Consider the following 27,621-nt stretch of genomic DNA (forward strand, 5'->3'; position numbering starts at 1 on the left):
AACACATGCACACACACACACACACACCAGAATGTAGTGAGATTACCAGTTATGCAAACATGTTTAAAAATATGAAATCTAAATATAAACAAGTAAAACTCAGATGGTGATGCCTTCACCACCAACAAGCCAGGTCCTTATTGTTACTAATTTGTATGCCTTTTAAATATACCTTTAATATATTTGGATCAATGCCAGAATGTAATCAGTTCATTTGGTGGTAGCAAGGATAGGTCCATACAAATATAGGTCCTACATTTAACCACTTATTTTTTTTTTTAGGTATTACACTAACAAGAATTACCCAGCGACGGACAGATGGACCGATGGGAAAAAACTTATATAGCCAGAAAATGGGCCTTAAGGTCCTGAACATGAACGTGTAAGTAACATCTCTGCATAATAAACAGGAAGTAAGCTATTGAAGTAAAATTCCTTCAGACTTTTTTGTGACCTTGATCCTGTTTGGATCAATTCTAAAATATAATCAGTTCATCTGCTGGATACAATGACAAATCCATATAAATCCTACAAACATTCAACCACTTGTTCTTGAGATATTGTGATAATGACAATCTTGGAGGTATGCACAGACAACCTGAAAACATAATGCCTCCATCACCTAGTGGTAAAATTATCCATCTATCCTCTGTACTGCTTATCCTACACAGGGTTGTGAGGGGAACCTGTCCCAGGAAACTTGGGGCACAAGGCGGGGGACACCTTGGACGGAATGCCAACCCATCGCAAAGGCACAATCACACACACTACAGACAATTTGGAAATGCCAATTAGCCTACAATGCATGTCTTTGTACGGGGGGAGGAAACCCCTGAAGCACACAGGGGAGAAAATGCAAACTCCATGCACACAGGGCAGAAAGAGGATTCAAACCCCCAACCCAGGGGTGTGGGGTAACAGTGCTAAGCCATCATGCCCCCATGTGGTGAAATTATAAAAATCACAAATACTACGTAGTTATTTGAAGTAATTAGTTATAGAGTGACCACTCATCAACACTCAGCTGGCCTTTCTCAGTTCTCCTCAGAGCAGTCCTGCCTGCACCAAGCTCCTAGTGTTGTCTTTTTGCATGATTGGATTTAGGCCTCCATTAACTTTATTATATCAAGTCAGTACTAGATCAGTGGATCACACTCAGTCTACATAATTCAAGTTAGTAGATTAGATTTTTGTTTAAATTCAATTTAGTGTAAGCAATGAAATCACATTTTGAAGAGTAACTTTAACACACCATACATATTCTCTTAACTCTGACTGCAGGATTCTTTATTTTGTGCTTCTTTATGAAGGTGTTACTTTGATAATGTGCCATTTTCTGTGTTTGTCCCTCTGTACGATTGTTAAGCATTTCATTTTTACCTACATGTCATCCGTATCTTTAAATGAATATTACCTGTGCTGGGCCAAGAATATGATTGTTGAAAAGGCGCATGATTTGTGATTGACAGCACGACGTCCATATGAGGAAGTGCCGATCACGTGAGCGCGTCAGTTTCCTGTTTACTACTCGCTGCCATTCTCTGTCTGCCACTCGGATTGCAACACTCTGAACGACTGGATTTTACTGTAGGAGCCCAAAATTACTTCGCTGTTGTGCTTTTTGCAGCAGTGACAATTCTGCCATGGTAAACTCATTTGAATAGCCTCGCAACATTTAGTTTTTAACTGAAAAATGAAGACGTGACATTGAAGAACGTGACTAGGCCGGGAGTCCTCTGTGTTTCCTGAGCGACGTGTCTGTTATTCGGTCGGCTTGAGGTCTGGATGTTGTGACTGAGAGAGTATGACACTGGTCAGTGGACCAGAAGCGTCGTGCACAAGCAAAGCCGCTGTCTTCTGTCGTGAACGGACAAATCTGACAGTTTGCTAGCTTTGCCTTTGCCGGACTGTTTACGTGTTGTTGTAAAGCGAGCCTGTGGAAGGTAGCTAGGTTGTGTAGCTTCGTGTTTGTGTTATTGGGTCCTGTCACTGAGAGTGAGTGGTTAGCTAGCTCGCTCGGCTAGTTAACGGACCAGTAGCGTAGAGGAGGGTTCAGCTCGCCGGTACCCTGAACTCTCGACGTCTCCCCGGCTCCGGCCCCCTGAAGCGGGCGGTGAGGAAGAAGCTGGCCGGGAAGGGATGGCCTGGAGGCAGCTCCCGGCCTCACGGAGCGGCGCTGTTTGAGGGAGGTCGAGTTCGCATCGAGCACGAAGCGACGGGCCGCGGCGCGGTGATGGCCACCGGCAGCCTGAGTGCTTCTGGGGCAACGGCGCGGAAGAGCGAGGACATAGCAGATCTGATCGACCTGTTTTCCAAGACTCAGTACAGAGCAAAGGAGGTTACCCCACGGGTAAGACAAATAACACCATAGGCTGTGTGTAAATATATATACACAAAATATCATTTACACACTTCATACCAAGCATAAAGATATGTACAGTCTGTAGATGACACCTGATATACCATTTAAATACTTAATATCAAACATATAGAGGTATACAGTCTGTAGATAACACACGATATACCATTTATACACTTAATACCAAGCATAAACATATATATACAGTCTGTAGATAACACACGATATACCATTTATACACTTAATACCAAGCATAAAGATATATACAGTCTGTAGATAACACCTGATATACCATTTGTACACTTAATATCAAGCATAAAGATATATACAGTCTGTAGATAACACACAAAATATCATTTACACACTTCATACCAAGCATAAAGATATATACAGTCTGTAGATAACACACGATATACCATTTATACACTTAATACCAAGCATAAAGATGTATACAGTCTGTAGATAACACACAAAATATCATTTACACACTTCATACCAAGCATAAAGATATATACAGTCTGTAGATGACACACGATATACCATTTACACACATAATACCAAGCATGAAGATATATACAGTCTGTAGATAACACATGATATATCTTTTGCGCATTTGATACCATCAGTCACAAGTGTTTTCCCACGAGAATTCTTAATCACATGACACATGGTTAGCAACAAGTAAACATTTCTCTTAGTGAAGAAAAAGACATGGTAATCATGTGGCCACTTTCCATCTTTGGCAGGGACATTAGTCTTTTACCAAACTCATACAGATGATGTATCTTTCACTGATATCTTTTCACTTGCAGAAGCCTTACAGTGTTTTACTAAGGTATTAACACACTAGGCTTCTCATGATTATGTAATTTTTGTGGCAATTGTTTATGTAAATGTTATACAATAAATGTATGACACTTCTTTGCATCAGATACTTCGTCCTAAATTGAATTTCATTGCTGTAACTCTTAGGTGGTGGTGAGTGTACTGTGTGCAAATAACCCAGCCCCGAAAGGGAAAATAGACACTCGATGCCTGGAGTGTGTACTGTGTTTAATTCTAACTCTGTTGGCAGGTGGAGAGAATAGAGAAGCGATGCCTGGAACTGTTCGGCCGTGACTACAAGTACTGCGTGATCCAGAACAGCAATGGCGAGGTGTGCGGCCACTACCCTCGCCACATTGTCTACTTGGAGTACGAGTGCACTGAGCCCAATAAAGAAAGGTAACAAAGCCTCAGGCTCTCATAGTTAATGTGTAATTTACTATACGATGATGGTTGTTGTAGATATTTAATCCTAGTTTGTTTTTGCAGATATTTCAGGATATGATGGATATGACACATATGTATGATAGATATTAAAAATAACAGACTCTATTATTTAGCAGCTATCCATTTAACAAGTCCAGGTTACTGTTTTATAAGCACCATTACGGTATTTAGGAGTACTGTCGATTTTGTTGGCGATGGTTGGTCATGTGGAAAATGGAGGGAGTGTGAATATTAGAAGTTTATCTGACTGACTGGAGCTGTACCATAAATTTGCATGAGCTGACTTTCTGGCTGCAGTTTGTTGGCTTCTTTACAAATAGAATGTTACCAGCTGGCAACCAAACGCGTAGTTTAATCCAAACCTTATAGGAAAGAAGAATGTTTTACAAGTTCTGTCTGGTTCCTCTCTCTCAGTAGTGTATGCTGCTGCCTCCGTCAATTCGGTTAACTTCCAATCAATTCAAGCAGCTTTTTTGTCATGACTGTATATAGTACAATGTTGCCAAAGCATTGATAAGACAAAAAGAATGATAGCAAAAACAACAGAAAATATCAATAATAACAATATTATTACAATAGCAATAAATAAATAATAATGATAAATAAAGTAGCATCAGAAATACCAGTACTACAACTATTAATATTAACAGTCGCATCAGTAATAACAGTAAATTATAGCAGCAAAAATTAATGTTAATAGTTGTGACTATAACAGTAATAGTAAGAATACAAAGAGCAGTAGACACAACAGGACTAGTTATTAATAATAAAAATTAATAATAATAACAGAAGGGATTTCTGGGGTCGGGGGTGATGGGATTTGTCACTCTGTCTGACTTGAAGCGCTCTATCTCTGACAATGTGTGTGGTTTTCTCAGCATGGATTAATAAATAAAACATAATTTTTTAAATGGGATGAAATGTGCTTGGGCGTCTGTCAGTGTGCCTAGGCGCAGAGCCAAAGTATCACCTATATGGAGGAAACACTGCTTTAGAATGACTGGGGCCTTCTAGCATTGTAACGTAGTGTTGTAGCATAATATTGCTGTCATGCCAGAAGCAATAGATACTGCTGCTTGGAAAAACTATATTGCTATTAGTGCAGTGTTACAGTGACTGATGTGTATTGCCAGGGCTTGTGGCTCTGAACAAATTACATTATCATAACTGTAGCTGGGAAGTTTACCTTGAATGTTTTTCTTCAGTAACATCTGGTTTTAAATGTCACCAAGGACTGACTGTTGATCATTGGACTCTATTAGTTTGCAACAGTAGTATACAGTATCTTTAAACAAATACATGTAATGGAGACTTTTACTTGTTACTTAGGTCATACAGTATGTTAACTGGTAAAGTGATGTGATTTTTTCGAGCTGAATGTTTATAAAGCAACATTTATTTTTAAAATAATGTAATAACACATTTGTGTCTTTCCCTCAGACTTTTCTTACAATTAAAGTTTCCCTTTAGTAGCAGTTTATGTACGTGTATATTTCTAATAAATGACAGAATTTTCATTCGTATTGCTACTAACCAACCTTTCAGTAGTCAGTAATTAAGTGTGCAGTTACATCAGTTAAAGATGCTCTCAATACTGTTTTATATCAGCAAGGCTTTAGGGAATGGAAAAATCCCATATCCTAACTGTATGGAGTAATGTATCCTATATTTCCTTAACATTATTTAGACCAGTTAAATATAATGGAGTATTCAGCTATAGTTTGTAATGGCTGGAGCTAGCTATTCTAATATAACTAACAGATTGTAAATTTTCACTGAATAACATTAAGTAAACAAACCAAAAATACATATTAAAGTCTTACTTTTAAGAGCTTTATGAGCTTTATGTGTAACTAAATTTAGAGTAAGTTTTACCTTATCCAAATTAACTAGGACCAACAAAGGAATTATAAAGTAATCTAAATTGAATAAACATTAATAAACATTGTGAATTTATTAGTCAGCAAAAAATGCACTCCTAAAGTAATTGCACGGTAAATTTTTAAATTGTCTTTGTTGAAAAAGTACTATATGTTCAGGTTTATGGTACAAATTAAATTTCAAATATTGTTGGAAATTATTATTAAGTTTAACCAAGAGGATTACATTGAATTATTTATTTCTTAGTTAATGGTTTATCTGTTAACCATTAACATCCCTAATGAGGGGAGCATTTCTTATCATCATGAACCATCATGCAGAGACTGAGGACCAAAGGTAGTAGCATTGCTTTGTTTTGCTTTCTTATTGCTTTCTAAGAACAGTTGAGGACATACTTAAAAGCTTGCCAGCTGTTGACAGCTTTGTTGTTTGCTTGGCTTGGCTGCTGGCCAGGTGTTACGTGTGCACGTGGTCACTGATGTCAATCTAAATGCGTTGTATGTACTTGCCAGGTTTCCGTCTCTTTATCATCCATGTTTTTGATATGAGGGTTCGCAGTCGCAAATCAAATCTCCATCTAATCTCTCTTCTTTTCTCTAGTTTTGAGAGTACAGTGCAAATCAACAAGTTGCAGGATTTGGTGAACCGCAGTAAGATGGCCCGTTGTAGAGGGAGATTCGTCTGTCCAGTCATCCTCTACAATGGCAAGGTACAGCTACCTATTCCTAGAAGGGAATGTTCCTAAAACGGAAAAAGGCTATCTAGCATAAACATGTTAATTGGTGTTGGCTGAGCACACACACTAAAGGTAGACGTAGTCTTTTGTGCTTAATTTAGCTGTTGAGTGGAAATGTATATTTGGGCTCTGTTGTAGCATGTGTGCCGGTCATCCACGCTGGCAGGCTGGGGGGAATTATATGGACGCACTGGCTACAACTACATCTTCTCAGGTACAGTATCACTACTCCAGTCTTCTCTGTGATTCCTGTGGAGTATGATCCTCTTCATTTCTCACATCTTGCAGCTGCCTGCTCTTTGCATTTTATCTAGTACATGAAACCTGGCAAGGCGCTGACAGTTTCTTTCCTTATCTTAAAATAATTACATGAGTAAAATCCAAAATTAAAGTTTTAATCCAAGTCTTTCATAGTGGTCTGGGTTTATCAGGTTAATGTGAAGTGTAGGTGGCAGTTGAAAGCAGTATGGAAGTGAATCACTCATTGAGAGAACTGTGGTTATGAATTGTCCAAATATATCCATTATATGCTCATTGCTTGGGCATCACATGGTGTCCTGCTCTGTTTGCCAGCACTGAGTTAAGGAACTGAAAATTGTGGGCAAATTACAAAGTCACAAGTTTGAGTTTGTTCCATGTTTTTTTTCACAGGGGGCTCTGATGACACATGGGCAGAATCAGAAGAAGTCCCAGAGGATGATTCTGCTGTCCGGTAGGAGCACTAACCACGCATTTGTTCATTATGCAGATAATATTTTTATCTTGCAGTTACAAACTGAGAGAGAAGATTCAGTTCCCCCATTTTATTCACACTTGCTTTCATGTAAAGGGACCTGTTTTCAATAACATTTAAAAATGGAAGGAGAAGTAAGTAATTTTTATAGCCTTCTGTGACTTACAAGTCAAATTGGACCTTGCAATGAAAACATTGACATTTCTTCCTCTTCCCACCAGCTGACCCTCTTCCCTCTACTGAAACTACATATGCCTAGTGAATGGCATATATATATATATATATATATATATATATATATATATATATATATATATATATATATGTGTTTGTGTGTGTGTGTGTGTGTGTGTGTGTATATACACACACACACACACACACACACACACCCCTCCTCTTTCCAGTTTTTTGTCTAATTTGGTCACCTGCCATTTCCCAACCACCAGCCAGCTCTCCCCTATCAGTAGTACGGGTAGGCTAACAAGTGCTTACTCTGAAACATCTAAATCCAGCCAGCCTCATTTTTTCAAGCTGCTGCTCATGCTGTGTCACAGGGCAGTGTCGCACTCGGAGTGAAGCACTATCTTCCACTTATATGAGTTCACAGAAGCGATTGACAGGGCCAGATTCTGTTGCTAATCCCGTTTTTTTGAAAGGTATTGAAATGAAAAATTATTGGTTAGATGTTTCTTAAGGATACCTGTAAAGTGTTGAAACTGCATTAAAGATAGAAAGGACTACAACTCTCAAATAATGAGGTACACAAATGTTAATAAAAGTGATTACACTAAGAAGTCTTAGTTATGAATTCTGATTGGATGCGGTGCTGAAGTGTGCAGGAATGTTGTTCTCATTTACTGGGGCTAAAATTTAAAGCTACCAGATATATTTTAGAATGAGTAAATGAGTGTATACTTTCCCATTGTCAGATGCATGCACCGTCATGACACAGCATTTCCCCTTTGGACTAGCTTTTTGTTATCTATCTATCTATCTATCTATCTATCTATCTATCTATCTATCTATCTATTTATTGCTGCTGTTTACAAAATATTTGTTTTTCATTGAACCCTTTGTCCTCTGTACATCTAGTTTTGCTCTTTATTAATGCCTTTGTGTTTTGTGTCTACATGCAGGAATGGAGATTCACAGCTGTTTGATAAAGTGAGGGGTTCAGACATTAAGCTGCTGAAGTATCTGTCTGTGCGCTACATCTGTGACCTTATGGTGGAGAATAAGAAGGTCAAGTTTGGCCTCAAGTAAGTACAGTTCTAAGTGAGTTCTCATGACTCCAGATTATCTCACACACACACACACACACAAACTCTGAAATATGATGATTCACTGTCACTTCTGCTCTTTGATTAGACATAAAAGTGGAAGTCGTGTATGTCTGTGGCCATTTCATTCACAAACACGATACCTTTTTTTTTTTTTAATGAGAACATACTAATGTAATAAATTTACCTGGTTTATTTGGGTTCTCAGTTTTTTCTTTCCTGTGTTTTCTCATGTTCAGTGTCACCTCCTCTGAGAAGGTAGACAAGGCCCAGCGTTATGCAGACTTCACCTTGCTCTCTGTGCCTTACCCAGGTACGCTCCCTCTCTGTCTCCACAAGAAGTTCTGACACATAGTGTTTAGAAATCAAGTAGAAACTACACCATACTTTGTGTATAGCTGTGATTGCCAAGCTTTATAGCCATGTTTTGAGTTCTCTGTGAAGAATGCTTTTCTGTATTCTGAACTGATTTCAGGGTGTGAGTTCTTTAAGGACTACAAAGACAGAGACTACACAGCAGAGGGCCTGGTCTTCAACTGGAATCAGGTAGAGTATGTCCTCTAGGCATTCAGGTCCTTTCACTTTATTTCATTTATATGAATGCTCATTTTGTACACTTCAGGCAATAAACTCACACAGCACTGAGTAAACTAAGTTGCATTTTTTACAGAATTACAGAGCAGCAGATGGAAAAGTTCAGTTCCTCCTGCTGAGGATGATTTATGGATTAGTGTTTTGGATTAGCAATACGATGTTCATTGCCAGTATTTTATTTTGTCACCAGGACTTTGTGGATGCTCCCTTGACAATCCCTGCATGCTTTACAAAGAACCTGAACATTGACTGGAGTGAATATCAGGTAAACACATGCTTGCTATTGTTGAACTACAACAGAAAGGAAAGAAGTAATAAAAAGTTTCTTCTGCACAATTCTTTAGGTGCCACAATCATAATGCATTCATGGCTGGTTTCTAAGCAGCACACAGACAAACAAACAAAAAACAACTATTTTCTTACTGTCATCTGCTGGAAGGTTTTGAAACTGCAAGCACTAATTGAGCGTTTGCCACTTATTTAATGTGTTTGCAGAGAACCTTTGACTGCTAAATTATGGTGTGAAAATGTAAAGACACAAGCACAAGAAGTACAACTAACATCAAAGAATGAAGTTATTGCTTGGCAAATTCTCTTGACTTTGTCTAATTTTAATACTGAAATATCCATAAGCGTTATGGATATTTGGTTAACCACTAGCACTGAGGGGGGGAAAAACACTTAATCAAATATTATTTTCCACTGCAGTTAAACTTTGTTCCTCTACATGTTTGTTTGACAGGTTTTATATAGAGAAATATGGAAAAACTTTACTGTATGTCAGCTTTATTGTAATATACAGTATCAGCTCAATGTTTTAGCCTGTATCACTGCAGTAGCAGCACATGCCCTGGTGTATGTTAAAATTTAACCTTTTAAAATTGAAAGTCCTTTTTTTTTTTTTTTAAAAACTTTAACATTTTTAAAGCTGAATAACATAGCCAAACAAGAGGTCAGTGGGTCAGGACAGGGACTGGCACATTGTAATACAATCAATGAATCTACTTTTGTATTTAAATGCCGAAAGCCTCTGTTGTCACATATGAGTACTGGAGCATAGAGAGTTAAGGACCTTGCTCAAGGGCCTGACTGTGGTAGCTTGTTGGTGCTGGGGATTCATGAAGTCATGACCATCGGGTCAGACTAGAGCCTTAACCACTGAGCCTTCACTTCTCGTCTAAACCAGTGAAAGAAAACAGAAATGAGTGCGCTGTTGAAGGAAGACTTGGTTTAAAATGAAAAGCGAAGCGTATTCACCATTTTTTCCCCTAAGGAAGCAGTCAGAAATGATGTGCAGAAGTAAGAGCGAGGAAAAAGTACAGAAATGCTGAACTTCTCAACTTTATGCAGATGAGACCTGAATATCAGAGCAGCTGCCAGTTGTATTTTATATGGCATAGATTTCTCTGTGAGTTTCGCCTGTGGTCAAAGTCAGCCTGTGCTCTGACATCTGCTTGTTGCAAGATGGAAGAGCTTGGTAGCTCTGAAAACGATTAGAAGAATGGGAAGCAACTATATTGGTTTAATTTGTTAATTTATTCAATACTCAAACACATCATGTAAGAGATAAAAAGTATATGAAAATGAAGTGGGGCAGAGGTATATTTGGAATTTAATTGAAGTTTAAAACAGAGTGCATTTGTTTGTTAAAAATGAACAAGAAAACATGATTGTTGAGTCGATGTTTCCGACCCTGTCACTAGAGAGTGCAACCAAACCAAATGGAAGTGAACGTGTCCAAATATTATTAAGAGGAAAAGTGATTCCAGACTAGGGGTTTTTAGCTTTTATAAGGCATTAGAACTTATAAGGCATTTATTTGTTCTGTAATATGGTGGTAAACTAGTGAATCATAGTGAGATGATTTATTCTTGTTGGGGAGTTTGTTTCATTAGCCAGTTGTTTGTTATTTGTCATTTGTTTCATTAGCCAAGCTGTTTTAGCACGCCTTTGGGTGTAGTTTGCGGTTTTGGGAAGCAGCCCGGAATTCTCGCTGAATGTGTATTGCTTGGCACTTGCAACTATCAGATTAATCTGCATGGTGGAGAAGCGTAATGCATTTTCCAAAATGTTCAACCCTGTGCTTGTATATACAGGGTTGTACAGTACTCCCTTAGATAAGTGATTTGGTAAATCACGTGCCAAAAAATTGTGAATTTACTGAATTTACCTGCAAACCTGAGGTACCCGGTTTGCATCCATTGTAGGTTAAACCTTTTAATGGAGTTATTGTGTGTTATTAATATATTATGTTATGATGTTATTGTAATAAAATGATCACATTGCATTTGTTTTAAATGCATTTCTACTTGTGGTAAAAAAAATTTTTGGTATCAGGAAATGCGGGTATAAAGTTGACAGTAACAGTTAATCTTTATTTGGTGCACACAAAATCGATCAACACATATACCATTATTGTCTGAGGCTGTACCACTTGTTGCTGCGGGTGTTGTTATCGTCGTTGTTGCTCGCTCTCTATGCTTGCAGTTAGTACAAGGTGTTAAGGTAGCTGCTGCAACAGTGGCCCACAGCTGTCAATGTTTCTGTTATAGCAGTGTTTGAATGAACATTTTTATTTGTTCTTTTCTAAATGTTAGGTTTTTTAATCAATTTGTTCTTAAATTACATTTGAAGTGGCATTAAAAAGTATTAAATTTAACTAGTCGATAACCGCAGACCTCCTGTGTATAGGTAGTAAGGTTTCTCTTGTTCTCTTCTCAGTTATGGGACCTGGTGCAACAGACGCAGAATTATCTGAAGCTGCTTCTGCACATCATCAACAGTGATGGTATTTACCTAAAAACATTCTCCATATCTTAAACTATTTTACAGGAGAACTATCTATGTTACTGTGTGCATACTGTTGCAGCAGTGTGCAGAATTAAAAATGTATATGTTTCAAACAAATACTAGTTTTAGTAGATATGAGTGTCATGTTAACTGTGTGTGTGTGTGTGTGTGTGTGTGTGTGTGTGTGTTGCAGATGAAAGTGGTTTGTTGGTGCACTGTATATCAGGGTGGGACAGAACTCCACTCTTTGTGTCACTCCTCAGACTCTCACTGTGGGCTGTGAGTATTTATTTCTCAACTTCTCACTTTCCTGTCCTGCTTTTCCATCTGTTTTCTTTTGTTTGTCACACTACTGTCTCTCTTTGTGGGTAATGAGTGTTTAACTTTTATCCATTTTCCACCATTGTTGTCTATAGACTTATTATTTGTCAGTTTAAAAAAATCTCAAGGAAATGTAAAAGAGTTTTTAAGCTTCTTTACTGTACATAGGATGGTGCTGTTCATGCAAGCCTGGAGCCAGCTGAGATACTGTATCTGACCATTGCCTATGACTGGTTCCTCTTTGGGTGAGCCTTGTATTCGTGCTTCCTCATTTGCTAAATGTGATGGTGATGATAGACACATGTAAAGATTAGTTGAAGGTGAGGCCCCAATATTGGTAGGAAAATGGTGCATGCCTCATGAACTGGCCTGGCATATAGCCAGGCATGTAGTAAAACCTTACTTAGAGAGTTTTGTGTTCAGTTCCTGCTTCATCATGTCTAAGTAGACAAATAAAACCAATAATCTCCAGGCTCCTAGACTCTTACAAAAACGGACATAATGTTTTTTTTCTTTTTTGACGTTGTGTGCCACTGAGAAGAAGTAATCTATTTAAAGGTTACATCTGTTTTACCAGGAGAATCCCCTGTTGACCGTCTCTTTTGCAAAATGAAACCAAAAGGCAAATGCAGATGGAAGATTTGGATTTTCTTTTATGGTTCTTTTACTGTTTCATGTAATTAGTGGAATCTGGTGATCTGCCATTAAGTGAACTGAATTTGGGTTAAGCTCTACTTGGTTATATGTGTTTTCTCTGGTGGTTGGATGACATTTGAACTAATTTAAACTTGGCCATTGACAGGGTGCTCTCTGTCTGACCACAGCACAGTAAATACAGTGCACTGATATCAGCCAAACCTCCAGGACCCTAGCCAGATCTGGCAATCAAAAGGAAAAGGAAAAAGGAAATGGCAGTACAAAGAACAGATTCTTTGAAAATAACTTTAAAACTAGCGTTAGAGAGAAGAAAACTTTTATAATCATGCTGCAAGAACAGTCTCTATTTTTTTTTTTTTTTTTAAATAACCTCCAGTTGCTCTGTTTCTGACCCTCTTGTGAACCGGTAGTGTCTGACATATTGCTGAAGGACGAATATAAGATGACGTGATGCCATATTGTAAATACTTCTGTGTTTCCAAAAAAGTCAATTTTATATCAATTGCGTTTATTTCTCTGCAGTCACATGCTGCCTGATCGTCTCTCTAAAGGAGAGGAAGTAAGTCTGAACATTTGATAACATCACTGTACATGATCATTATACTTTTCTACATTCTCATTCATGATCAAAGTCATTCTGTTATTCTGATTGATTTGATTTACAGTTTGTTTGTTTGTTTTTTCTGGCAGATTTTCTTTTTTTGCTTCAATTTTTTGAAGCACATTGTGTCTGAGAATTTCTCAGTCATGAAGAAACCGAGGTGAGTTTTTAATCCTTTACTATGTTTTGCTTTTTTTTAAATGTAATTATAGCTTAATTAGTTTAATCAGTTTAATTAGCTCTATATTTTAGTATCCAAGAAGTAATGACTCTTTGTTGTTTTATATGGAAACATCACAAGATCACAAATTAGGAAAATATGTTAATGTACTGTACATAGCCTAGCAGATAATGGCCCTTGTTCATCAAAGCTGCATACTACGTTCAAATCCGATCGTAAAATGAACCTACGCACATTCCAGCACTGGTTTCCTTATTAATCATCTTTGGCTCATCTTTAGCTCATATCTGTACGATCAAACTTTGGGAGTGTGTATAAATTAGTTTATTTGTTCAGGATGGAAATTTGGCTAACCTATACAGTATTTATAAATAAGATTAAGTCTGACCTATTTGTGTTAATAAAAAAGCAATAAATTGTGTTCACATAACTACCTGCAGGTGTGATTGGAAAACGGTTCAATTTTCTACTCAACTATAGCTTTAAACAGCTTTAAAAATGGAGGAACAAACTGTCTCTTCTCTTTGAAACCAACTGTCTTTTTGTAAAACAAAACTGAGCAAACTGCTTCCTTGTTTGCAGCAACCTTGGGCAAAAACCTAACTCTGCTTTCCTGAAATCTACTTTACCTGATCTCCATTTACTTCTTTCTTCAGTTCTTGCTCAGATCTTGGACTGCCCTGCTGAATGTTTTCCCTTTATTGACTCCTCAGTAGCGCAACAGCTGCATAAATTAGCATGATGATAATCAGCATGATTTATGTAACCGAGATATGTATATTAGGGTAAATTGGGGTGTGTTGTGTGCATAAGACATTACTGGGATGGATCCTGTGTCCATGCAGCTGAAGCTGATTCATCATTTGAGCTCAAATCACTGCTTGTTTTGGTGTCACATGGTTCTGATGACAGCTTCATGAATCAGATGCAGATCTGTTTGTACATTATTCTGCACAATCAAATCTGTGCTTTTTTCTATGCACCTTTCATGAATAAGGCCTAGTGAGTTTTTGTGTTAATGTCACTGCTTTGCTCCAAGCCCTGCGAATACACCTTTCTTTAATTTCTCACTATTTATCACACACATTTTTTGTGTCTTTTGTGATCTTACAGGAGGAAGAACTCTCAGTTCAAAGACACTGATTTCACAGTGGATGACCTCTGCCAGCTACGTAAGTCTAATTCCTTCTTTTCAGCCACTTTCTCTAGCACTTTCTCTTTCTTTTTAATTGATAAAATGCTCTTTCATTTCAATTGAGAAGATACAATTGGATAAAGTCCTTGGCAGCATAATGCACTGTGGAAAACTGTAGAAATTGCTGAGTGAGCTGTTAAACTAATTGTTATTAAGTGGTATAAGAAGCCTTTTTAAAAAAAAATCTCTCCCATTCTCTTTCTGTCAGAGTCCAGAGACAGGGGTAGTATGACCAGTTTGAGTAGTGATTTTTCTTTAATCACTGAGGATACAGCTGCTCCCTCCAGTCTGTCTGCTGAGCCCGTGGACCTTATCTCTAGCGGGTATAAATGAACAAAAAAATGATTGCTTTCATTTTTACTTTGTTTAAACCTCTAGTTTATATGTTTTGGACCAAAGCTTCCCTCGGGCATTGCTCTGCCTGTTTTTAAGCTTTGAATGATACTTATTTGCGTTTTCCTTTCACAGAAGAAAAGCTATGACCTCGTCTCCTCAGACCGTGCTTTGGAACCGTTCAGTCCCATTTGAGGAGCGACTACCTCATCCACTTACAGAGGGCAGGTCCTCAAGCTCCTCGTCCTCCAACCAATCAGAGCAGGGCTTTATCCGTACAGGCAGCAGCCCATTGGCTGTGCCGGGGAGAAGGTGAGTGAATGTGCCTGACAATGATGGTGTTAACTGTATTTAAACACTTCTCTTTTTTAACTATTACCTCCTACTTTTCGTGATGTGGTTTGACAAATGTATGCAGTAGTACAATAGTTTTTTGTAATACTGCTTCAAGTGAAACACAGTTTGACCAGTTTGATGTTTATTAGTTTTCTTCTAATCTACCAAGCTTTTTCCAGTGCTAATTATGAGGACAATTGTAGAGATCTGGTAAACTTTTGGGTGGTAATATTTTGATAATGTTTGGTAATGACCTGGTTTGGCAAATGTAACTGAGTTAATATTTCAAACAACTAGCACTGTAAGGACTGCTCTTAGCCAGCAGAGGCCTCCACAACCTCAGGGGTTTGCTCAGTTGCATGATTGATTGTGTTGTAAAAGAACACTGAAATTGACAGGTGGCTTTGTCTGTCTTTAAATAAATTTTTTGTGGCCTGCTCAGAGCTTTGCTGAACATCGGTGGGTGGGCTAATAACCTGGTCAGTGGACGGGTCGGCATTGTGAGTGGGGGAGTGGGCTAGTCGGTTAGCTTCTTTGTCCAAGTGTACAAGTTACTTTTTGTTAAAAGTGATCTGGAACTCGACACGTTTAAAGCAGAAATGTTTTATTGCAACACAGATGTTAATTAGGGTGGCATGGGGTGCAGCAGGGAGCTTGCCTCACAACGTCTGGGTCCTGGGTTTGATCCTGAGCTCAGGTTACTGTGTGTATGAAGTCACACATGTTATCCCCACGTCCATGCACCTCCCAAAAACTTATTAAGGGTATTGGGTATTCTGAGTGTGTGAATGTGTGTGTGTGTATGTGTGTTGGGGGGTGGTGGTGGTAGTATGGTGAGGGATGCCCCGTGATGCACCGGTGTCCCATCCAGGGTCTATTTGCCTTGACTAGGATAAAGCAGTTACTGAAGATGGATGAATGAAAAAATTGTTTCATTTGGTTCAGGTTGAATAAAATGTTGTTCAAGGACAAACTCTGTAACTGAAAAGTTTGCTCATACATTGAGTTTTTTGTGTCTTAAACAATAATTACTCAAACAATATTATACATATGGATTTCTCTATATGACAGACTTCTGACTTAGCTGCTGACTAAAATTTGGAGCCCTTTCACTCTTGTCATTGCCCTGCTAGTGCTACAACCCTCATTTCCATCCCCTGCATCCATTCAACCTATTTTTTTGCTTCTTTCCCCCTTCCTTATCTCTGTAATTATGTCTCTCTTCTCCATCTTTGATCCATCTGCTGCAATTTAGCCCTTATCTCACTCTCTTTCTTGTTTTGATGTTCCTTAGCAATCATGTGAGAATGATGTAATTGCAAGTGAGGCTTTCTGTGTGTTTCTGTGCCTTTCTTTCTCTCTCTTAAGGTCCATGGTGGAGTATGCTCGTTCGGGGTCTTCTGTCTCTACAGAGTATGGTAGCTGGCAGATTGTCTCAGGCTGTGGGAGCATCCACGATGCAGCTCCTCTCCCTTTGGAGTCACCCCTTCCCTTCAGCTTCCAAGATGAGGGGCCCAGCGGCCGCATGTGAGTCTCACATGCCTCCTCTGTCCTACCCCACCTTCCTTCTTCTGACCATTCCTTTTTTCCCCCCCATTCTTTTGCTTTCTCCCTTCTTTTGGCCTAGCGGCACAGGGCTGAGTGAGTGAGAGGGCTGCTGCTGCAACAATTGACTTGTGTATATGATCTTTCATGTATGTGGTTATGGGTGGTTTGATTCTTTAGTAGTGGTTCTTAGGCTCCAGGTGCAAAAGGTTTTTCATGTTTTCATCATGTTTATGGGATTGCAATTGTTTAACTAATGTGTAAAGTAAAATATCAAAGACCTGGTATAAAGTCATTATCCAAAATAATTGATCTCTGGAATGGGGTAATGAGGATAGCTTAAAGAGAAACAAGAAGATATGAACAAGCAGTTTCTCTCTCCATCTCTTGCTTATTTCTCCTGTTTTTGTTTTTTCTCTGAGCTACACTTTCTGCTCAATCAGGCAGGCAAATTGAATGTATCTCCTCAGCAGGGCATGTAGTGTGTGCAAATAACATCCAGCCCTCTCTCTTCACAGTAGATTGTGGGGAGGACCAGGATGTTTAAGAGATGCTTCCAGTTATTTGTTAATTACCAAATGCAATTTAACTTTTGTTACCACATTAACAGCTCTGTAATAAAACTCTCATGATGGAAATGAGTTTATAATGGAAAAGCAAACACTGCGGTTGTTCTCTCCCTTTAATTCTCTTTCAAATTATGGTGCGTGTCTCACGCTTTCATTCTCTCCTGGTCCATCTGTAGGTGTACATTTGTATCCGAGAGGCAGGCTCGGCTGGAGGCAGTAAGAGAGTTGTTCCTTGCGGCTTACAGCTCCACGGTGGGGCTGAAGTCCTCCTTTCCAAGTCCGTCTGGAGCCATCTCTGGTCTGCTGGAGCAGTTTGCTCGTGGTGTCGGCCTCCGAGGCACCAACACCATTGTCTGAACTCAACTTCCCCTTCTGTTCTGTCCTCTTTTCCTTAGTTATTTCTGACTCTCCATCTTGTGCTTTGTAGCAGTGAATCACCAAGAGAATGGTTCCTACTTCTGCTGGTCTCCTTAGTCTGACAATTTATATCATTTTCATCTCAGAGCCCTCCATTTGATGTGATTCATCATCCAGTGATCCAAGTGTCAAGTAGTCCATATTTATAATAATCCCTCCAAAATCAGTGTTCCAAAAATCCTGAAGAACCACATTGCTCCTGTGCGTCATTACATGTCGTTTCCAAATAGATCTGTAAAACCCAACCCATCTGCTTCTTCTGTTCATTTCATTGCCCCTGTTTCCCTTCACTATGTGCACACCATTCCATCACGACTTAAATGTGCCAAACTTAAACCTTGGGGCTACTTTTTATTTCTTTGTTTGTTTTTAATTGTTTTTACACCGAATTTGACTGTTGAGGCACCTCTAGTAAATTTCTACTTTAATTTTTTTTTTCCATTTATGTCCCTCATAGTTTCCTCTTTTATATATATTACATTTATAGTGAATGGCATGATGATTGAGAGCCTGAACACAACAAAGGGAAAAGGTTTCTTTTAACTCTTGCTGTAGCTGTATTGCTGCTACAAGAATATGTAGTAATGAACAAATTCTTTAAAATGTAATTTCTATGTGGACCTCAAAGGCTGTGCTTCTTTTGGGGCATCAAACCTGTGAACATATTTTGTAAATTGTCTTTGAATTTAATTGTTAATGATGCCTCTTTTTGTCTTAAGATTCACTTAAACACTTGAATACATAAAGCATTATGATATGAAGTGTAAGTAACAAGTAAAAACTGCAGCATGTATGAATCTGGAGAGAGAGAGAGATGACCGTTTTCCTTCTGAACAGGAGGAGATTAAGGTTTTGTCAGTAATATAACAGTGTAGTTTTCAGATGTCTCTCTTTAAGCTATTTTAACAGCACAGTTTGTTTCATTTGCTAATGTTAAACGATGCTCTTACTCCTGGCTCTGTAATGCTTGTGTGTTCAGTTACACTTCAGCAAAAAAAAGTAAGCAGGAGTTTTGGTGCACCTATCAAATAAGTTATAACATTGTATTTATGACATTTATGTATTTGCCTCCTGTTCACTGTTTGTGAATACAGAACTACTACTGGTTAGAATCACATCATTTCCTGTTTGGCCCTTAAATCCATTGAATCTCCAAAACCATTTGCAGTAAAATGATTACATGGCACAGAAGTATTAACAGATGTTTGCTTTCATGTAATCTGTTATACCTCTTAGCTACTTTGTGGCCGAACCTGGCAGTGAAGTGTAACCACCACACCTTATATACAGTGCAGTCAGTTTCAGCTACTGAAGCTGTTTTGACAGATGATTTTGGTTATGGCAAGTGTTGCTATGATGCTTGGTGGTGATTGGATACATGTTGAATATAAAATTAAAGCAGCACTTGAAATTTAGCATTTAACACTTGGGATTTATGTTCTTAATGCCAAATGGTTTTGATGGCCTTTTTTTTACCTCAGGACCACCACGTGTTGTGCCTTTCTTTCTGTTAATATTGGGCTATATTTTAGATTACTTCTACATGGGAATTATGGTGTGTATCTTTTAAATTTTAAACACATTATTTTTATTACTTCAGAGTCTTCAGTCTAGCTACATTTGAATACGTTTTGGGATGGGAATGTTGCAGACTTGGCCATGATTTTGTTTCTTAAGACATACTGTTTTTTTCCCCCCATATTATTCAGTCAAACTTTAACTACATGACACAGACCTTTGGAATTGTCAATCTAAGAGCTTTAGAGTGTCTACAGTCACTCTGATCAGCATGGATTTTTTTTAAAAATTTTTGCCCGCAATGTCCATCCAAATCGTATAGAACTGTTTTTTCATAGATTCCACATAAACATTTGTCAGGCTCATAAAAATAGACATCTGGCACTGAAAGTACTATAGCAAATTACTACAGCAATAGCAGTCAAGCACCTTGCATGATTTTGCATGTTTTTCTTTTCATTGCTTGTTTTCTTTCACATGATCCACTATTTTCAGAATTCATTTTTCTCATGAAAAGTCCAGTTGAGTTACTTTTTAATTTGGAAATTTACCTTTTAATGCTAGTCTTTTCCTTAATCACATTTTAATGAAATTTTCATTTGCACTCATTCTGTCCTGTTTATAGAGAGTGGTGCACTCTTTGTCTTTGTACAGTGTTTTTGTTCGTTTGTTCGTTTTAATTTTATTGATTCCTTAATATCTCATTATGGTGGCTGAGGAGATATGGGACAGATGCTCTTCCAGTGAAAATAAAAGAAGAAATTAAAAGTAACTGGTTTCGTGTATTGTCTCTGAACCATGATATCTTCTTATAAAAACTATTTTTTTTCCTCCCTATAATATAATTTGAGAGATTGTTGGGTCCTTGAGCAAGACCCCCTTAGCCCACAGCTGCTCAGTTGTATCCTGTTTGACTGGGAAGTCTGTGTGGAGAACAGCTTCAGCCTGAAGGAGTACATCTAAACACAAACCTCACAAACCTATCTTTTAGTGAGTGTTCCTTCCAGAACTTTTCTTATGTTCTGTCTCCACCTGCTGGCTGACAGAGAGAACAGCAGCAGTCAAACAGGCGTAGTACCAGAGGCGTACTATATTGCTATTGATATTGTACTTACAGTAAAAAAAAAGTGTGTTGTTTTGGACGTAACAGAGCTCGTTTGGAGTTTCCGCTGAGTGAAAGCGCTCTTCACTTCACCTGAGAGAGTGTATTATCGTGGCAGACTGTTCAGGGTGCGGTGTGGGACGCAGCGCGGCTCTGAGTGACTGGCGGCTCCTCTCCTCAGGCAGAGCGCGAGAGCTGACACATGGACGCTGTGGCGCGGGGCGGCGCGTCACACAGGTAGCGCGCTGTGCTCCCGCGCGCTCTGCTCCCGCGCGCTCCACCACTTTACCCAGTCCAGTCGCAGTCCCGCCTGGACCACCGCTGCGTTTCCCCTCACTAGATTCAGGACAAACACAGTGTCGGATGGAAAACTGAAAACTCCTCATTTTGTTTGAAAAAAAATATCCAACATCTCGAGCGTCACGATGGCCTCTATTGGGGACTTCGACCCGCTCCATTCTACAGTACCAGCAACTAAGATTGAAGTTACTGTCTCGTGCAGGTGAGTCCACGCATACTTGGCTAAACAGTAAACATTCAGCATGTAATTCAGTTAAAATCTACAGGATGATAGTTTACACTTAAAAGCGCTCTAATACAGACAGTATGGATTTCGACCTATTTGTTTTGACCCATAATTAATGCACTTGATGGCACCTGATAGCGATTTTGAGCATGTTGTTTGATTAAAGCAGTCTCTGAGAGCTGGGTTTATTTTACTGCTGGCTCAGAGAGCGAGTGTTTTTGTGGGAAGTGTTTTTGCTGTGATATTCCCCCCTCGAGCCAAATTTGCATTTGGTGTAGGTGTTTGAGGGGGTGCGCCCGCTTTCCTTGCCACGCGCTCACTCCACACACACACACACACACACACACACACACGTGCCAGCACGCAGTGAGTCGAGGATGATTGTATACCTAACACTAATGCATTGTATTTTCCACTAACAATTACAGGTATTATGAGAATTTCCCTTCTGGCTGTGAAAAACTTTTTTGCTAGTTTTCAGTGAATTCTGGAAGGTTCTTCAGGTGAACACTCTCAGAAACAGGGTACTACCATTCCTTGTCTCTGGGGTGGTTTGCACCTTTGTACCTTTAGTATAGACAAGTAGTGTACATCCCAAGAAAGGTGCATATAGTGTATAATCTAAAATGCAATTACAGTCCAATTACAGTATGTACCTTAAATCTTTGTAATGGTACACTATATATCCATGCTTCCAGGTGAAGGATCTGTTAAAGGTACAAATGATGCACTCCAGCAACAAGGAAAGATCCAGTTTTATACCCCTTTTTTTATGAAGAGTCTCTGAAGCCTAGAGAAGGCTGCATAAAGCATGTGCACACACACGTCTCCCTCCCATGACAGATTGGATTCGGCTGCTTGACAACAGGGCATCAGGTGTGTGTTTGTGTGCTTGGGCGTGCACGTGTGGCCGCCTGCCTGTAGTGGAAAGGAATGTCTGACTGAATTTATTGTTTTTAACATTTAAATCCACACACATACACTCACTGAGCACTTTATAAGGAACACTATACTAATACTGAGTAGAGCCTCCCTTTGCTCTCACAACAGCCTCAATACTTCGTGTCATGGATTCCACAAGATATTAGAAACATTCCTTTGAGATTCTGGTCCATGTTGACATGATTGCATCACTCAGCTCCTGCAGATTTTTCAGGTGCACTTTCATGATGCGAATCTCTTGTTCTACTACATCCCAAAGGTGTTGGATTCAGATCCGGTAACTGGGAAGGCCACTGAAGAACACAGAACTCATTGTCATGTTCATAAAACCAGTTTGAGACGACTTTTGCTTTGTGACATGGTGCATTATCATGCTGGAAGTAGCCATTAGAAGACGGGTAAACTGTGGCCATGAAGGGATCCACATGGTCAGCAACAATAGTCAAATAGTCTGTGGCATTCAAGTGATGATTGATTAAAGGGCCCAAAGTGTGCCAAAGAAACATTCCCCACACCATTACACCACCTTCACCAGCATGGACTGTTGACACAAAGCAGGTTGGGTCCATAGAGTCATGCTGTTGGTGCCAAATTCTGACCCTATCATCTGTGTGCCTCAGCAGAAATTGAGATTCATCAGACCAGGCTACGTTTTTCCAGTCTTCAACTGTACAGTTTTGGTGAGTCTGTGCCACTGCAGCCTCAGCTTTCTGTTCTTGGCTGACAGAAGTGGAACCTGACGTGGTTTTCTGCAGTTGTAGCCCATCCGCCTCAAGGTTCAATGTGTCGTTCCTTCCGAGATACTTTTCTGCTCACCACAAATGTACAAAGTGGTTATCTGAGTTACTGTAGCCTTTCTGTCAGCTTGATCCAGTCTGGCCATTCTCCGTTGACCTCTCTCATAAACAAGGTGTTTCCGTCCACAGAACTGCCACTCACTGGATGTTTTTCTTTATTGCACCATCCTGAGTAAACCCTAGAGACTGTTGTGTGTGAAAATCCCAGGAGTTCAGAAGTTATAGAAATACACAAACCAGCCCATCTGGCGCCAACAATCATGCCATAGTCAAAATCACTGAGATCACTTTTTTTTCTCCATTCTGATGGTTGATGTGAACATTACCTGTAGTTACTGGCCCATATCTGCATGATTTTATGTATTGCATTGCTGCCACATGATTGGCTGATGAGATAACTTGCATGAATGAGTGTACAGGTATTCCTAATAAAGTGCTCAGTGAGTGTATACAGTAATGCCAAAGCACAGTTAAAGATTTCATCATGTCTCATGGCCATGGTAGGATTTCTATACCAGGATTTCTACACACACACACACACACACACACACACACTCACTCACACATGCCATAAAACAGAAATGTATCCACTTTTAGCCAATGGCAGGTTGTTGCACACTGCTGTCAGATTTCTCAAGCTGGGCAGATATCTATGTGTTTTTTCCATCTCCCTGTGGAGATTTCTTATGATTCCTCATCTTCAGGACAGATGTCATCCATCAGTTTCAGACAGATTTCATTCAGTCTCAGAGGGATTTAGTGCCATTGCATTGTGGTTGATGTGTGTATGATGAGAAACAGGAGGCTTGTACATTTACATGCACATAAGCACTTTGCAGGACATCTATCTAGTTCTTCTTTCACATTTTCATCACCATGACAGGTAATGCCCTTGTGCTATGTGGAAGTGGAGCAGTGAGAAATTAAATGAAACATCACTGCATAAGCCTTTACAATGAATCAGAAGAGCTGGCGAGTGTCACATTTTCTTGAAAACATTCTCTCTAAAAGTGAAAAGGTGCACTGAAGTGATTCTGTTGTATTTAACTCTTTGTGTTGTCTGCAGTCATTGATATTGTAATTGTCTCTGCTTTGTATCACTAAACCTGAAAGTGTTTGTTTAGTTCTTTTATTAATTTAATTATTAAATGTGCAAAAAAATGCATTTTTTGATAATCTGAATTTCTCAAAATAAATGACACTTGTCTGGACTATGTATATTTTTGATTTCAACCGGCTATGTAATCAGAATGTGCACTAACCCCAGTGTCTATGCAACAGATGGACCTCAGTCTCATGCATATGTTGCACGATTAAAATGAAATCAGACTATTTTGAGCGAGAGAAGGACTAACTGAAATTAGTCATCCTCTAAACAAGTGTTAAGAAGATTGACTGTGGGAAAATCCATTGGTCTATCATTGGCAGAACAAAGAGTACAATTTCAGAGACAGTCAAAAACCTTGTCAAAGAGGAAAATTCCTTACGCGGGTACAAAACTAACCAGATTTTGTTTACATATTTCTAAATAGCCTATCATTTCTAGCTCAAATATCAATACTTTCCCCATTTTATCTTAGTGTAAAATGATAAAATACTTAATGCTGAATATAAATTTGTTATCTGGTTCAGACTTATTAATCAGTTACCATTAGCATTAATTGACAGATTAACAAAATAGTAATTTTTTCCCCCAATGGATCAGCCCTTATTCTCTCATATAATACCTGAATTAATTATTATCTGTCTGAATTAATTATTAGCTCTCTCTGTCTAATTATTATCTCCTGGCCTGTGTGTACATATGTGTTACCAGAATAAGTGATAAGTATGTTTTAGCTTTGAAAGAGTGTGACACAGGCATATGTACTGTCTCATGAAAAAAGCTGTCAGGTTTATTGTATGAAAGCTGCCAGCTGCTAGAGTATCATATATAGGTATTCTGTTTTTATTGCACAGTGCCTCAAAATACACACTGACACACATAAACTCTTATAATTCTGAATTTCACCCAGACATACTACTGCTTATCATTTTTTTCTGATTAACTTGTAAGTGTTTTTTTTTTGTAAAGCTTTAATAAGCTGTAAAATCAGCTATGAGGTGAGGTGAAAGCTGATGGAAGCTGAATATGCATGGGGCTGGGCTGCTGTGCTTCTTTTTTCTTTCCTCAAGCTCAGCCCTCATTCATAAAAGAAATTACCTGCTGGGATACAGAAGCTCCAGAAATGTGTACAGTTGGGGTCATAAGTTTACATATGCCTGGCAGAATCTGCAAAATGTTAATAATTAAAAAAAAAAAAAAAAGAGGGCTCATAAAAATTGCATTTTGTTTTTTTATTTAGTACTGCCCTGAATAAGCTATTTCAAATGTAGTCCACAAGACATGATAATAACTGAATTTACACAAATTAACCAGTTCAAACGTTTACATACGCTTAATACAGTGTTTTGTTACCTGGATGAACAATGACTGTTTTATGTTTTGTGATCGTTGTTGATGAGTCCCTTGTTTGTCCTGAGCAAGGTCCTGCACATTATTTGCTTTTCCAGCATCTTCTGTGTATCTGACTCCTTTCCACCAGTGGCTATATGATATGATATGTTGAGATCCATCTTTTCACTCTGAAGACAACTGAGGGACTCGTACACAACTATTGTATTGTCTCGTACACACACAATGAGGTTCAAACATTCACTGATGATGGATCTCAACATCATATAGCTGTTGGAAAGGGGTCAAATATGCAGAAGAACAAAATGCAATTTTTATGATCCCTCTTTAAATTATTAACATTTTGCACATTCTGCAAGGCGTATGTAAACTTATGACCCCAACTGTATGTGTGTGGTTTATTATTTTTTGTAAAACTTTATTATCAAATGAGTTTGAGGCATTTGATTTTTAATGACAGTTGACTGTTGCTGCTGGTGCAATTTCGATATGATTGGGCTGTTGACTAATTTTTTGGGTAGTCCTCCTTAAAAATAAAGGGGTGGTTGATACATACAGTGCTTTCATAATTTTTCAGAACCTTTCACCTTTTCCTCATTTTGTTACATAATAACCTTACTCTAAAAATGATTCACCTTTTTTCTCATGAATCTACAAAAAAATGTTCCATAATGAAAAAGCATAAACAAGGTTCCCAGTTACAAATACCACATTTACATAAGTGCTCAGATGCTTTGCTTTTACACTCAAAATTGAGATCAGGCACATCCCCTTTCCAGTGAGATATGCTTGAGGATTTTCTACAAATGGCTTAGTTTCCCTGTGGTAAATTAAGCTGATTTTACATTATTTGGAAAGACACACTTGTATCCCTATAATGCTCCACAGCTGCAAAAAAAAAAAAAAAAAAAAAAAACCCAAGCCATGAAGTCAAACAAGCCATGAGGACCTCAGAGACAGGATTGTGAAGAGGCACAGGCCTGGAAGACTGAAAGATTTCTGTCATATCTAAGGTCCCAAAGTCACTGGGAACACAGTGACTTCATCAGAACATTAGCTGGCTGCCCAGCCAAACCGAGCAAACAGGGAGGAAGGACTATGGTCACGGTGACGAAGAAGAACTTCAGACAGAACTTCAGAGGTCCTGTATGGAAATGGAACCCAGAAGGACAAGGATCTCTGCAGCACTTTACCAGGTTTATGGTGCAAACAGGGACATTCCCACAGCATGTGGGATTCCTTAGTGGAGTTGGATGAAATGCACCAAAAAGAATCATGACTCAAGATTCATGATCTGATAAAAACAAAATTGAATTCTTTGGCCTAAATGCCAAGCTTTAGACACAACCCAGCCTGGAGGAAACCAGGCAACACCAGGCAATTCTATGCATGCAGTAATGCATGCGGTAGCAGCGTCATGTTGTGGGAATGTTTTTCAGCAGCGGGAACTAGGAGGCTTCTCAAGTTAGAGGGAAAGTTGAACATTGTACAGCTTGACGTCTTGCATAAAACCTGCTCAAGAGCACTCAAGACCTCAGATTGGAGTAATGATTCACATTCCAAAATTATAATGACCCAAAACACTCAGGAGGAGTGGCTTCAAGACGAATCTGTGAATGTTCATGATGAATTGTCCCATTTAGTGCCTAAACTTGAACCTAATTGAACCTCCCTGGAGAGACAAGGAACTTATCAATACAGAGATGCTTCCCATTCAGTCTTACAGAGCTTGAGAGGTCCTGTGGAGATGAATGGAAGAAGACCCTAAAATCCAGGTGTTCCAGCTTGGCATCATACCCAAGTAGCCTGGAAGACCCCAATCACTGCCAAGGGTGCTTCAGTAAACAGTCTGAATATTTATTTAAATGTGGTATTTCAGTTGTTTTATCTTTAATTAATTGAGAAACTTTGTGAAACCCTTATTAGCAGTAAGCATATTTTTAGCATATTCTCATAATTGCACATTCATCAACCTTTAGATCACTTCTAACATATAATATTCCATACCCACCGTCACTGAAGATAAGTAGTGGAATTTATTTCCTTTCTTATTTTCACCCTGACAGAAAAGAGTTTTTAATGTGAAATTGTTTGTTTCTATTTTTGAGTATAACACTGTGAAAAGGCTATTTTAATTGGACAGCTTCAAAAAATACATACAACCTCTCTTCTTGAATATTGTCATTTCACCAACATGTTGTCATATATGGTAATGAAGTACATAAATACATTAATGAAGCAGTGTCTATTGAAATGGTTTTATTTGTGACAGTTTGTAATGTGTATTTCTCTCTTGTTAATTTGGGCAGGAATCTACTGGACATGGACACGTTTTCTAAATCAGATCCTGGTAAGTGGATTCTTTTGATCCTTCAGTATACAGTGAAATACTTCAGGGAAAGCAAAGCACACGGACCAAACATACATGCATAGCTCATCAGTAAATGATAATGCAGTTTGTTGTTATTGTTCTGTGGTCGT

General features: G+C 38.7%; 2 protein-coding genes across 3 annotated transcripts in view; both read left to right on the forward strand.

Annotated features, from left to right (window-relative positions):
• Window positions 1–1,484: 1,484 nt before the first annotated feature.
• mtmr14 (myotubularin related protein 14) lies at window positions 1,485–20,090 on the forward strand. Of its 2 annotated transcripts, XM_026916723.3 has the most exons (19): window positions 1,485–2,350; window positions 3,435–3,583; window positions 6,113–6,221; window positions 6,387–6,462; window positions 6,900–6,960; window positions 8,118–8,240; window positions 8,501–8,574; window positions 8,737–8,807; window positions 9,046–9,120; window positions 11,577–11,643; window positions 11,839–11,924; window positions 12,135–12,211; window positions 13,146–13,182; window positions 13,314–13,384; window positions 14,519–14,577; window positions 14,809–14,923; window positions 15,069–15,245; window positions 16,638–16,796; window positions 17,560–20,090. In XM_026916723.3, exons 1-19 carry the CDS (start codon window positions 2,234–2,236, stop codon window positions 17,738–17,740), a joined length of 1,884 nt encoding a protein of 627 aa, XP_026772524.3. In that variant the 5' UTR covers window positions 1,485–2,233; the 3' UTR covers window positions 17,741–20,090. The 2 variants fall into 2 exon arrangements, with proteins under 2 accessions (XP_026772524.3, XP_026772533.3); XM_026916732.3 differs by lacking the exon at window positions 16,638–16,796.
• Window positions 20,091–20,180: 90 nt separating this feature from the next.
• Window positions 20,181–27,621, forward strand: part of LOC113533199 (copine-9) — an 89,380-nt gene continuing 81,939 nt past the window's right edge. The window contains exons 1-2 of the mRNA XM_026925269.3: window positions 20,181–20,922; window positions 27,450–27,490. Of these exons, the coding sequence (XP_026781070.1) occupies window positions 20,846–20,922; window positions 27,450–27,490 (118 nt within the window). The 5' untranslated portion in view covers window positions 20,181–20,845. The remainder of the gene's footprint in view (window positions 20,923–27,449; window positions 27,491–27,621) is intronic.

The sequence above is a fragment of the Pangasianodon hypophthalmus genome, chromosome 2 (assembly GCF_027358585.1).
Source record: "Pangasianodon hypophthalmus isolate fPanHyp1 chromosome 2, fPanHyp1.pri, whole genome shotgun sequence".
Lineage (NCBI taxonomy): Eukaryota > Metazoa > Chordata > Actinopteri > Siluriformes > Pangasiidae > Pangasianodon > Pangasianodon hypophthalmus.

Coding starts and splice junctions, on each gene's coding strand:
- mtmr14 (XM_026916723.3), top strand. CDS start 2,234: ATGGCCACCGGCAGCCTGAGTGCTTCTGGGGCAACGGCGCGGAAGAGC. Junction 8,808..9,045: donor TGGTCTTCAACTGGAATCAG/GTAGAGTATGTC, acceptor TTTTGTCACCAG/GACTTTGTGGATGCTCCCTT. Junction 14,924..15,068: donor GTGGACCTTATCTCTAGCGG/GTATAAATGAAC, acceptor TTCCTTTCACAG/AAGAAAAGCTATGACCTCGT.